The sequence below is a fragment of the Danio aesculapii genome, chromosome 15 (genome assembly GCF_903798145.1).
Source record: "Danio aesculapii chromosome 15, fDanAes4.1, whole genome shotgun sequence".
In the NCBI taxonomy this organism is placed as follows: Eukaryota; Metazoa; Chordata; class Actinopteri; order Cypriniformes; family Danionidae; genus Danio; species Danio aesculapii.
Genome location: NC_079449.1, coordinates 31,886,592 through 31,899,775, shown reverse-complemented (window position 1 = coordinate 31,899,775; position 13,184 = coordinate 31,886,592). Strand labels below are relative to the sequence as shown.

General features: G+C 35.7%; 2 protein-coding genes across 2 annotated transcripts in view; both read right to left on the bottom strand.

The window, feature by feature from the left end:
• nxn (nucleoredoxin) overlaps positions 1-3,879 on the bottom strand; it is a 179,212-nt gene extending 175,333 nt beyond the window's left edge. Inside the window, exon 1 of the mRNA XM_056473305.1 lies at positions 3,411-3,879. Within this exon, the coding sequence (XP_056329280.1) occupies positions 3,411-3,719 (309 nt within the window). The 5' untranslated portion in view covers positions 3,720-3,879. The remainder of the gene's footprint in view (positions 1-3,410) is intronic.
• A 3,048-nt stretch (positions 3,880-6,927) lies between these two features.
• Positions 6,928-10,847, bottom strand: txndc17 (thioredoxin domain containing 17). The gene is made up of 4 exons (XM_056473668.1): positions 10,565-10,847; positions 10,403-10,484; positions 7,489-7,564; positions 6,928-7,379 (listed from the first exon to the last, which is right to left on the bottom strand). The coding sequence occupies exons 1-4, from the start codon at positions 10,707-10,709 to the stop codon at positions 7,311-7,313; spliced, it is 372 nt and encodes a 123-aa protein (XP_056329643.1). The 5' UTR covers positions 10,710-10,847; the 3' UTR covers positions 6,928-7,310.
• Between the last annotated feature and the right edge of the window lie 2,337 nt (positions 10,848-13,184).

Genomic DNA, 13,184 nt, shown 5'->3' with positions numbered 1-13,184 from the left:
TTAAGCTGTATAGAAGTGTCTTGAAAAATATCTAGTCAAATATTATTTACTGTCATCATGGCAAAGATAAAATAAATCAGTTATTAGAAATGTGTTATTAAAACTATTATGTTTACAAATGTGTTGAAAAAAAATATCTCCGTTATAAAAAAAAATAAACAGAGGGGCTAATAAGTCAACGGGGTTAATAATTCTGACTTCAACTGTAGGTTATCTTTGCTATTTTCAAGTTTGTAACCATGTCTTTCGGCCAACATCCTATGGTGTGCACACATTTATTTCAATTAAAAGAAATAATCAGTTTAGCTTAAAGAATACATAAATTTATAAACATTTGAAAATGTAACATATTCATGCGGTAAATTTTTTTTTTTTTCTGTTTATTTGTGTTTAGGCCTGTCATATTAATCAATATATAGACTTATCGTGCAATACTTGGAGATGACCTTAATATTTTTGGTCGTTGCAAAGTACACAAATTCACAAATAACGCTAAAGCCATTTTACAATGAAATTTACATTCTACCTCACCGGTCTCAAAGTTTATAATTGGACATTTACCTAATAATATATATATAAAAGGACATTTACCGTTTTAAAATCAAATTATAGAATCTAAATAACATATATAATTATAACTAATAATATAATTATTATATAATCGGTGGCATAAAATGATCTCAAAATGACAATATTTTCGCTTATCGAAACAATTTCTGTGACAATAAATAGCACAACAAACATTTCTCATGGTGACAGGCCTATTTGTGTTTTTATTTTTTTGAGCAAAATGGAATGACTATTTTACAACAAAAATGTACATAAACAAAAAAACATTGTTTTAGATATTTACATGTAGATTTATTAGTATACATTTATATATATTAATATATAGTATATATTATTACAAATTGCATATACACTTTTAGAAATATTTTATACAGACTTTTTAATCCTATCAGATGTTTTGTTAGACTAACAAAAATTATATATATGTGTGTGTGTGTGTGTGTCTAAAAAAAACCGTAAAATAACGGCGTTAAATTATAGACATTTGATGTAAAATAACAGACGACAAATTACAGAAATTTACTGGAGATTAATTTAAATGTCCATTATTTAAAGGTAAATGTCTGTAACATACGGCCATTATTTTACATTTTTTTCCGGCACGCCAGTAAAACACATGCCGGAATAGTTGGCGGTTCATTTTGCTGTGGTGACCCCTGATAAACAAGGGACTAAGACGAAGGAAAATTCATGAATGAATATGTATTTATTACATGAGATTTTGAATAATTCAAAAATCTAAATATTCTGGCTACTGGCAGGAGATCATAATGGTGTTAAGATTATATATGGTAATAATAATAATAATATGGTAATAATGGCAAATAATTAGAACCAAACATTTGGAAATAAGGCAATACATAATCCTAAAATCTATAAAATATATTCACTAAAACAAACCAAAAAAGGTTTTTCTTCGGAATATGTTGCTGTATAGTTTGCACAAAACTATGACATGCCATTATACAATAAAGAATTACATATTAAAAACTATAATAAAATAAAAAAGATACTCAATTGAAATGTAGTTATGGCCTAAAAAAAATAACAGTATCATACTATTCTTTCAGCAACGTTCAGCACTGAATATCTCTTACAAAAAAAGCAACTCTCGCACAACACTGCAAACACAAATCTAAGCTTAATTACCTCCCTCTTCCCTAAACAACACAATACTTCATTGTTTATATTCTCACCGCACATGCACAAACACAGCATTTCCCATCCTGCATTATGAAAACACTGCATGTGACACAATCAGCATTTTTACACGGTGGCAAATTTGATCCTAAACATTTATATGCCTGCCACAGATACCACTGTAAAACCAGTATGAGCCATTAAACCTGCATCATTTGCTCGTCAGCGAGACGTGCCAAGACATGCTGCGGAAGGAGGAGCTGGTGCAGTGGACCAAAATGGATCCCAGCACACAGGGGCAAATCTGAGCATGATCCAAATGGCATTATCCATAAAAACAAACACTACAGCACTGCAATATCAAACTAATGACAGGGCGGTAAATGTACAGGGGGAAAAAAAGAACTCACACACACTAACACGTAACAGTATTTTCAAAGCAATTCTGCAAATTGTAATAAATGAATTAACATCTGACAGTAATGCAGATTTAATAAAGGTCATTTCTCATCACTTATGCAACCTGAAATATTATTTACGAAAGATATTTATGTTGGGATAACTCTATTAAAAGTGTTCTGAGTTGCAGATTCATTTTAATGAATTACATTAAAACAGGCCTTTATTCTGAACACCCAATGTGTTTTTAATAATGAAACACTCAGGAAACAGGTCTGTTTAGTTTTATAGAGAAAACTGCTACACCTTTACTTGAGAAGGCACTATAAAACGATGAAATAAATCATGTTTCATAATCATTTAATGATTTGGAAATTAACCTGTGCACTTCAGAGCAAATATCAACTCCAAATATCAAAATTAACATCTTTAATTCACTTTGTAAAGACGGATTTGGCATCTAATTATTTCTATTATTATTTTGTAACAGCTTATAATAATCTAATCCGTAATTAAGGTGTTTTCCTGAACAGCCTTTTTTCCTTATATACTGGATGTGTCTGAATTGTATGGGGAACACAAGCAGCCAGGATATTTTCACTGTATGAGCAAGTGTAAACCAAAAATGAAATGTTTAGGTTGGCAGCTCATATATGGGACGGCGATTGTGTAATGGTTTAGGCAGGGTTATATGTGTGTGCTGTGGTTTGTAAAGGATGTGTTTGCAGCACACCCAACAGAAGAAAGCCTCCAGCTAAAATAAAAAGACACCTGCCTGCAACATATGATTTATTATTTTCTAGGATTACAGGTTATTCATATAGCGTTCAGTGGGAGTAATCATTAAATCCAAGTGTGGCTGCTTTTCTTTGTGTGTTTTATCATAAAAACATTCCACTTTCTTTGTCTGCCAAAAGTCTTTTGCAACAAAAACTGAAAAAATTAAGATTTGATTTATAGATTTGAAGAATAAAAATTACATTATGATAATGCTGCCTTTAAAAAAAAGAGGAAAAATCTCTGTTTGAATGTCCAGTGTAACTAATGAAGCTTTTTTTAATTCATTCTCTAGGAACAATATGAATATTTGGAAGAATATAGTAATGAAACTGATCATTTATCATGTGACAATTAATTATTATAAGAGGTCAAAAGATGTCAACCTTGTAGATCAGACTTTTCCCCCCATCCTTCACACCTGCACACACACTTACACGAACACACATTTTCAGTCTGTTCACATGACATAGATCATTACATGATTTAATAAACATCAATATTTAAGTCATCCATCATCTTACCTTTTTGTGTCTGTCTTTAAAAGGCAACGCCGGCCATTGCATCTCCTGCAAGAAGTCCTGCCACTGTTTCTGGTCCTGATCCGAAGAGATGAAGACGATTTCCAATTTGTCCTTGTGCTCGGAGGATTTCCTAAACTTGCTGTAAAACTCGCTCAGACTGGCGTTGAACTGCTTGCAGGGGCCGTTTAAACTGCAGCCGAAGTAGAGCCCTAGCAGAGACAGCCTGCTGCCCAGCGCCTGCACATCCACCTCGGCTTTCTCCCCGTTGACGAGCCGCTCTCCGAGCAGATTCACCAGAAACTCCGACATCGCTGCTGAGCCCTCGAAAACGACTCCTTGTGCTTTTGTTCGCTTATTCGGCGGGTGTGAACTAGTGCCCGGTGGATATCCCGAGGCCCGTGTGTCCGGTGTGTCAGCTGCGCGGGTTCGAGCGGAGAGGTAGCGACCGTCGAGCGTCTCCACTGAGCGGTGTTCAGGAATGCGCTGCTTCGCTCATAGAGACCGGCCCTCGGCGACAGCGACTGCAGACTCCCGCTGCGAGCCTCTCGCCACATCTAGTGGACACATGCTGCCATTGCACTTACTGTAGAGGGTGTTCAATGAAGATGTCGTTTTTAAAACAATTTAGTGATTTATGTCATTTAAAAAACTTTAATTAGAAAACTTCCTGAGAGTAAATAAATAGAAAATAAAAATTAAAACAATATCATTATTTAAATTTATTACTTGTTTATGGTTAAATTTATTTTTTTAAGTCTGCGCCAAGTGGTGCCTTGACATACAGGCTGCTGTGTGTATTGCTGAGGTGCTCACAGCGACCCCAGTTCGACTCCCAACTAGAGGTCCTTTTGTCAATTGGCATGTTAAATTAAATCAGCTGAAAGATAAAATAACATTTTGGATGACTTCACCGATTTCTATGGTAGGAAAAATTAACACAATTAAGATGGTAACACGTCCCCGATTCTTATATTTATTTCGGTCTATTCCTGTTTTTATTCCAGTTAAACTATTCACCAAATTAGAATCTATAATAACTTCATTTATATGGAATTACACAACTGTTAGAATATCGAAAAAACACTTATCTAAATCCAAAGTAAAAGGAGGATTCAACCTTCCTTCGTTCAAACATTATTACTGGGCTGCAAATTTACAGTCCCTTGCTTGGTGGAGACTCCAGAAGACATTACAGAAATACCAGAATGGGTTTTACTAGAAAGAACCTCCTGTAAGGTAACATTATAGAAAGCTTTATTGAATAGTCCAATAAAAGTTGAATCAAAAATTTATAATGAACATTTTGTGATAAGGCGACGCAGTGGCGCAGTAGGTAATGCTGTCGCCTCACAGCAAGAAGGTTGCTGGTCCGAGCCTCGGCTGGGTCAGTTGGCGTTTCTGTGTAGAGTTTGCATGTTCTTCCTGCGTTCGCGTGGGTTTCCTCCAGCTGCTCCGGTTTCCCCCACAGTCCAAAGACATGCGGTACAGGTGAATTGGGTAAGCTAAATTGTCCATAGTGTATGTGTGTGAATGAATGTGTGTGGATGTTTCCCAGAGATGGGTTGCGGCTGGTCACTCATTCTGGTCATGCCATAAAATTAGTTCACTTTGGCAGAACGTTTTTATTTTTATATCTGAAGTATACAGGATTGAACTGTCACCAGAGCCAAAATTGGGCATTTCTGACACCTCAGAAATAGGAGATACACAGACAGCATCTTTGTGTATGATATTAGCAAAGAAAATTGTTTTACAATTTTGGAAGTCAGATCATGTGACTTTGAAACCTGGATTAGGAGCTTAAATTATGTTACCCATAGAAGAAATGTGATATCAGATGGCAAACAAACAAAACATATTCATTAAAATTTGGAACCCAATTATTTTTTATATCAGTAATGCTGACTTGTAACTCATTATAGGTGAGAGTGGTTTGGCATATGTGGAGTTGTGGAGCCTCCTCATTTCTCTGTAAATTATTTATTTTTTATATTTAATTCAGTTTTTTTTCTCTCTTATGCTTTCTGGATGATATTGTATTATGTTGTGTTGAACTCTTTGTGTATTGTGAAATGGCCTTTGTACCCTTTTTTGTGTTTGTTTGTTCTGTTTATGTTATTTATTTTCTTATTATAAAAACAATAAAAAATGAAACAAATAAAGGTTAAAACCCCCTAACAATAATTATAAAAAAAATTATGAAGTCAATACTTAAGTTAAATATGTTTACTTACGGTATATAGCCACAGCCATATTACCCTGCAGCCCTAGACTGGTTACTCACTGAAGGCAAGCAGGGAAGTGGTGTAATTTAGTGAGGCCAGCAGGAGTGTTTATCCTGTGGTCTGTGTGAGTCCTAATGCCCCAGTATAGAGGACGGTACAAAATAAACACACATTATTTACTTACTTATAGTTTACTTACAGCTGCACACATGCTCCTGTCAAGTTTGTTTATTATAGATCAGAACCTTCGTGTGGGAACTGGCATACGCACAAAAACATGGGTGGAAAGGTGTGTATGTCACTTCCCACGCAAAGGTTCTGATCTATAAAAACAAATGTCAGTCTGAGCGTTTAGAAATGAAACCCCTGGATGATGAATTGCTTTTCTTTTTTTGGGGTGATGGATGGATTGAGAAGATTCTCGGAGTAACAGAAACAGCGAAGAGCATGCATGCTAGTCTGTGTTTTGGGGGTTTCAAACTGGCATCCAGGAGGGGGTCACTAAAGGGCCCATGTAAAAGTCTGAACAAAACATCATAAACAAATTAATTAAGATTTAATCAGATAAATTAAAGTGTTACAGAAACAGGTCCAGACAAAATCTGCAGACTTTTCTATTTCAGTGCAAAAATTTTGTAAAAAATAAATAAATAAAAATCTTTATGCAGAAAGATATTGGTTAAAAGATTTTTACACGATTTTAAAAGCTGAAAACTCAAGTTGTTTGGCAAAAGCTACAGCAGGTCTCTCATATAATACATATAATCCACTAAAATACAGAAAATATTACTTTTAAAAAGTATTAGACATAAATTATCTAAACATTTGCATATTATTCAATAATAATACTGAAATGAATATTAAAACTGAACAAATAGATTAATGGGCTCAAAAATCTGTGAAAACAAATAAAAATGAATGACAAAAATGCCGATTATATTACAAGAACATGAAAAATCTGACTAAAAAGATAAATGTGTAAAATGCCACACAATAAGAATAAAATGTAATAAAAAAGAAACCATTTTATCGAGATAAACTATAAAAATGGAAAATAATACATGCAAGTTATAAACACAAACTAAATTTACATAACCGCAAAACATAAGGTTAAAAAAATGAATTCAAAATCATGTTAAAATTCACATGAAAACTGATTAAAACGTAAACCAAATATTCTCCTAATAAAATTTAGGCCCAAATACTTATATATAATATAAAAATATGGAACAATATTTAATTCCAAATACTTTTGCTAAGAACTTGTAACACAAAATCAACAAACACAGATGAAATTTTCAAATCAGTTTATTTTGTTCCATTTATAACCACAGATTAAGATTATAAAACAATTATCATTGTCACATTTACTTCAACTGTACTGCTTCAGCTCTCTGTTTCAAGTACTGTCCCCTTTTTGAAATGAATGATAAACCAAAGCATGACTATATGCAAACGCTTTTTTATGTGAACAATGCTTTCAAAACGTGTACAATCACCACGGTGCAAATTTACAACACAATTCCAAGGTCACAATTTGTCTGATTAACATTCCAGAGTAGGAGCACAGATTATACTGCCAAAAAAAATAACAGTAGAAAAACCGACAATCATTCAGGGAGAAAGGTTTGAAATGAGCGTGTCATCAAGCGGTGTGTTACTATACCACAGGACATTAATCCTCAGTGAACATCATCCGAACCAGATCTGCTTTGAAACACTCCTCTTCAACCAGCTTCTGAGGCTAAAACAACACGAAACGCATTACAATGCATACACATTTATCATTTATATCTGTGGATTTCCATGTATAGTACATTATTATACATTTATAATACAAGAAGCATGCATACCGTCCCGTAGCGCAGGAGTGTGGGTACTCCAGTCAGCTTTAGAGTCTTCTTAAAGTCATTATTTGAGTCCTTCCAGCTGTCCAAAACAACAGTGAATGTAGATGTCAACACTAAAACTATTCAAACAACTTTTTATGGAAAAGTGCACTATTTGCATAATTATTTTAATTATATGGCCTTGATGGTGAGGTTAGGGACATGAGGCCCGGGCCTCATATAATATACACACACACACAGTTAAAGTCAGACTTATTAGCCCCACTTTGATTTTTTTCTTCATTTTTAAATATTTCCCAAATTATGTTTAACAGAGCAAGGAAATTTTCACAGTATGTCTGATAATATTTTTTCTTCTGGGGAAAGTCTTATTTGTTTTATTTCGCCAAGAATCAAAGCAGTTTTTAATTTTTTATGAACCATTTTAAGGTCAATATATTTAGCCCCTTTAAGCTAATTTTTTTTGACTGTCTACAGAACAAACCATCGTTATACAATAACTTGCCTAATTACCCTAACCTGCCTAGTTAACCTAATTAACCTAGTTAAGCCTTTAAATGTCACTTTAAGCTGTATAGAAAAACATCAAGTAAAATATTATTTACTGTCATCATGGCAAAGATAAAATAAACCAGTTATTAAAACGATTATGTTTAGAAATGTGTTGAAAACGTCTTCTCTACGTTAAACAGAATTGGGGGAAAAAAATTAACAGAGGGGGCCAATCATTTTTACTTCAACTGTTTATATCCAAGCTGGGATCGAACGCATGGGAGTCGGTTGCTCTACCAAGGAGGCTCTAAACCAATGTAAATGTCAGTGTAAACGTCTGTCGCTAGAGCACCTTTAGAGGTCAGAGTGAGAGTGAGTGATTTTTGTCGGCAGATCTGTAGGAGAATTGGAGAATGGCGAACTTTGTCTTTAATCAGTTGAGTTCGTTACCATTCAGACACATGGCCTATATCTCTGCTGCTGCATTTAAAACCCTCCAGATTTATGGAAGGGCTAATGGTTGGAATAGACAGGGCAAGAGACCTGCTGCACTGCTATCCACGGTATCTTCATTCAGACCTGGGGATTCGGGAGGAGAAAAGTCCTTTTCATTTATAGTGTTTATATAAACATGGCTATCTTTATAATGATAGAACAAATTGTGGTTATGTTAATATACTATTTGAAATTACGAATAACATATCGTATATGTAGCAGGGTATTAAATTACTTACTGTTTTTTTATTTACATTTTAACTATGTAAACTGTAAAATAGGGGCAACGCGGTGGCGCAGTGGGTAGCACGATCACCTCACAGCAAGAAGGTCGCTGGTTCGAGCCCCGGCTGGGTCAATTGGCATTACTATGTGGAGTTTGCATGTTCTCCCTGTGTTTGCTTGAGTTTTCACCAGGTGCTTCAGTTTCCCTCACAGTCCAAAGACATGCGCTATAGGTAAATTGAATAAACTAAATTGGCCGTGGTGTATGTGTGTGAAAGAGTATGTATGGGTGTTTTCCAGTGCTGGGTTGCAGCTGGAAGGGCATCTGCTGCGTAAAACATATGCTGGATAAGTTGGAGGCTCATTCCGCTGTGGCGACCCCTGATTAATAAAGTGACTAAGCCGAAAAGAAAATGAATGAATGAACTATAAAATCATGGGCCAAATGACAGTTGTTCGCTCCACTCTTTTTCTTCTGCTCTGCCGGCCATGCCCACTCCTCTCTCTGCTTACAGCGCTCCACGCCAAGGTAGATTTGAACTAAAAGTGGGGGTTTTTATGACCCTTTAAATGGTCTAAAATGCATCTAACTGACCCGTGATCAGGATAAAACCATAGATAATTATTATTTAATGGTTTACCAGTGGGCTGTGTCCATAAATAGGGCACTATTTGCAAGGACAACCATTTTGGTCTAGTTGTCAAGTGCACTTATTCAATCCCACAATGCACCACAATAACAAGTGTACAACCGATTACATTTAGCTTTACAGATTACTCATAATGCAATGTGAGGATCATGCCTGATGAACTCCTGCATTTCACCAAATAATGCTGCCTGTAGTATGTATCATTTCCTTTTTAATTGACCAGAAAGTGAGAGCGATGTTTATGAATGCTACGACACTGAAGTATTAACAACAGTGAACTGACAAACTGTTACAAAAGTACTGTAGTCTTCTTTAGTTTGTACTACAGTAAACTGTGGTAAATTGTAGTATAGCATAGTTGTAGAAAACTATAGTATTGGGTAATTCGTTTATATTACTGAGGGTGATGTAGTTACCTTAGACTGAGATAAAGTTGGTTTTAAGTTTTTACTAATTTCTTCAGTGACAAGGTCCCTATATTGTTTTCCAAGTTACTTTGAATATTCGTCTAAAGTCACATGCGAGTATGACTTCGAAATAACATAAGCACAATTTAATTGACTGTAAACAATGTTGTCCTTTAAAAGTCACTGGATAATAATATGATCTCTGTTTAGAATTAGCAAAAAATGAAATCATTTTATGAAATTGTAAGTCAGAATGTGCAAATATAAATCCAACTTTAGCTCAATTTACCTCAGCTACAGTATTACAGAAACAGAGATTCAAGTGTTTTTCTATAGTATGGTTAAAAATACTATTTAATATAAATTGCATGCGTTTTTCTTGTTTAAGAAGAAGTTTAGCTCTAAAGAAAATACTACTTTCATTTCATGTTGGCTTCAACCAAAGCTGAAAGCAAATCTTAAACTAGGCCACAAAATAAAATGTAAGCAAAATATCCCCTTTCAAAGTGCATAGTCCAGTAAAGATGTAGAGTTTTATGATTGACAAGGACACAATTTGTTCTAACCTAATGCACCTTATGAATAAAGCCATCTGTGTGCATCAAATATTCAGGTTTAATCTACATGTCAAATGTGTGGTGAACTTACTAAGGTCTGTCTCCAACTTGGCAGTAAATGAAGACAGTTCCCTCTGGCAGATGAGGCAGCTCTGCTCTGACCACTGGCTCTGCTACAGGAGGGCGTAAAGGAAGATACTCTTAGTTTTCATATTTTAAAGCAGCACAACTGCTGTATGTTTTCACACTGTACCTTTCACGCAGTCCGGGCACCAGCTCTTGCCCTGCTCGTCTTTATCTCCAGAAAAATAAGCGAAAATCTCCTTCCCTTTTCTGTCAGACACGGCTTTACAAAACTCCTCGTAGCCATGAACGGCAACCTCTTCGTATTTAGTCATGATTTGTTTGTGGTTTAGTGTTTACTGGAGGTCAGCTGATCTGTGATAAAGTCCAGCAGAAAACTGACAGATGCGTTTATGGATTGAGGTGAGTGTGTGAAACTTTTGATAACAGCGAATGTGTGTGTGAAGTGTGAAGCAATGCGCTTTTATTCTGCTTAAACAAGAGCGGGATGTTTTAACATAAAAGTCTGCCAAACTGGACTGGTGATTTACCACATTTTCTTCCACAGCCATGAATGTTGAACACATTAATAGCTGTAATACTGTTTATAATATTAAAATTATTTAAAATGCAGTACGTCAAGTTGTGTTTTTACTAATTAAAATTTTACAAAAATATTAATTTGTACAGTAGTAATAGGTTTGTGTGTGTGTGGTTACGCAATGTCTATGGCGCACAACACGAAAGACAAGACAAAGAAAATATGAAATGAAACATTTTATTGGGGTTTGAATTCTGGAGTTGATAGGACCAATGACAAACAAAAAAATCCCTAATTTTAAACCTCTACCTTACCTGATCAGAAATGAAAGAAAAGAAAATGCAATTATCTACCTAATTACCAAACACAAAAACAGAGGTCAAAAGGTCATCAAACTCCTTACTATCCCAATAATATATAAACTATTAACACTATAAAACAAGCAAATACATTTGAGGGACAATCCAAAAATCAACGTCAACAGTCAAAAAAAGGTCAAACAAGCCAGTAGAGCAATAGTACCACAAACAAAGCAAACACGAAACAAACAGTACCCACAAATCTCTGTTGTCACAAACTTTAACACATACAAAACTCTGCACTATCCAGCATACAAACATTTCAAAGAATACAAAAAAGGTGACAAAAACAAGACGGCCACCAAGGAAATTTTGTCACGACTTTTAAAATACTGTAGAGTAGCAAGCAATCAGTCTGAAGTGGTCAATCAGATGTTTTCTAGGCAGAACAAAGAGACAGATGAGACATAGGGTTGTAACAGTGTGTGTTAGTGTTTGAATGTGTACACATTACAAGACTGTAATACATGCAATGGCTTACAATGGTAATTTTTTGAATTGTTATAAAATCAATAATTATTAAATTACACTCAAATAAAAACTACTTTTGAAAAGTAGATATTAGTTAGTTGTAAGGCGACGTGGTGGCGCAGTTGGTAGCTATGTTGCCTCACAGCAAGGTCGCTGGTTCGACCCTCAGCTGGGTCAGTTGGCATTTCTGTGTGAAGTTTGCATGTTCTCCTCGTGCTCGCGTGGGTTTCCTCTGGGTGCTCCGGTTTTCCCCAAAGACATGTGCTATAGGGTGAATTGGGTGAGCTAAATTGTCCATAGTGTACGTGTGTGAATAAGTGTGTATGGGTGTTTCCCAGTGATGGGTTGCAGCTGGAAGGGCATCCGCTGCATAAAACATATGCTTGTTGGGGATTCATTCCGCTGTGGCAACCCCAGATTAATAAAGAGACTAAGCCGAAAAGAAAACAACAGTAATACATTAAATAAATTTACTTGGTATTTATGAGCTGTATTTCAGCTTCATCCGTGTCTGTTTCTATCACTGACTGCCGTTTATCTGCTGTATCACAGGAAAAGCAGGGATGGGGGAGATCCAAGATGGTGCTCTAACAACAAGTAAATTGATGTGCTCTGTAAGCTCAAACAGTGTAAGCGGCTAGTAGTGTTATTTGAAAGTTCTTTTACTCTGTGCAAAGAGAATAAATACTACTGGACAATTTTGTGTATGGGTAAATCAGAGGGAAAGGAAGAACAAAAGCGTATCTCTGAGTACAGCTAACTCTGCTAATGTTAGCAGTAACATAAGTGAAACGATGAGAGCTTCATGTAGTTTTGACATGGACAAACTACACAATTATTCAAAAATAAGCGTGGACTTTGATGAATTTATGATGTGTGAGGAAGAATTCCCTGCACTTCCAGATACTCCATGCAAATCCCCTGCTACAAAACAACAGAAACTAAAAGATTGGATGTTGTCATTCTCTCTCAACTGAGCTCTTTCTCAGTAAATAAACACCTGGTCTGATGCTTTAGAAAATGTGATCGGAGAAAACACAAGAGTGATTACCTCCATGAAGGAGGTAATTAATGAAAATACAAAGCAAAATACAAGTGTGAAAGAAGCTATCGAATTCGAGTGCTGTTAACCATCTAAAAAACAAGTATGGAGTGATGGAATCCACACTGAGTAAAGTAGAGGAAACATCCATGGGACACGACCGAAGGCTGTCACAGTAAGAAAGTTACTCGCGACGGTGGAATTTAAAGGGGCTCACACTCGGCAGCACGCCGCCAAAGAGATTAGAATGACCAAGAGGCGACATTCAATAGAACGTTCCATTGCAACAGCAGTGCCCAGCAACAGCCCCGGATTCCACCATTTTGGAGTGAAAGCGATCAGCTGTCCATTGGATCTTATTGATGTCGCGATGGCAAGCAGCTGCTTTATTTTATAT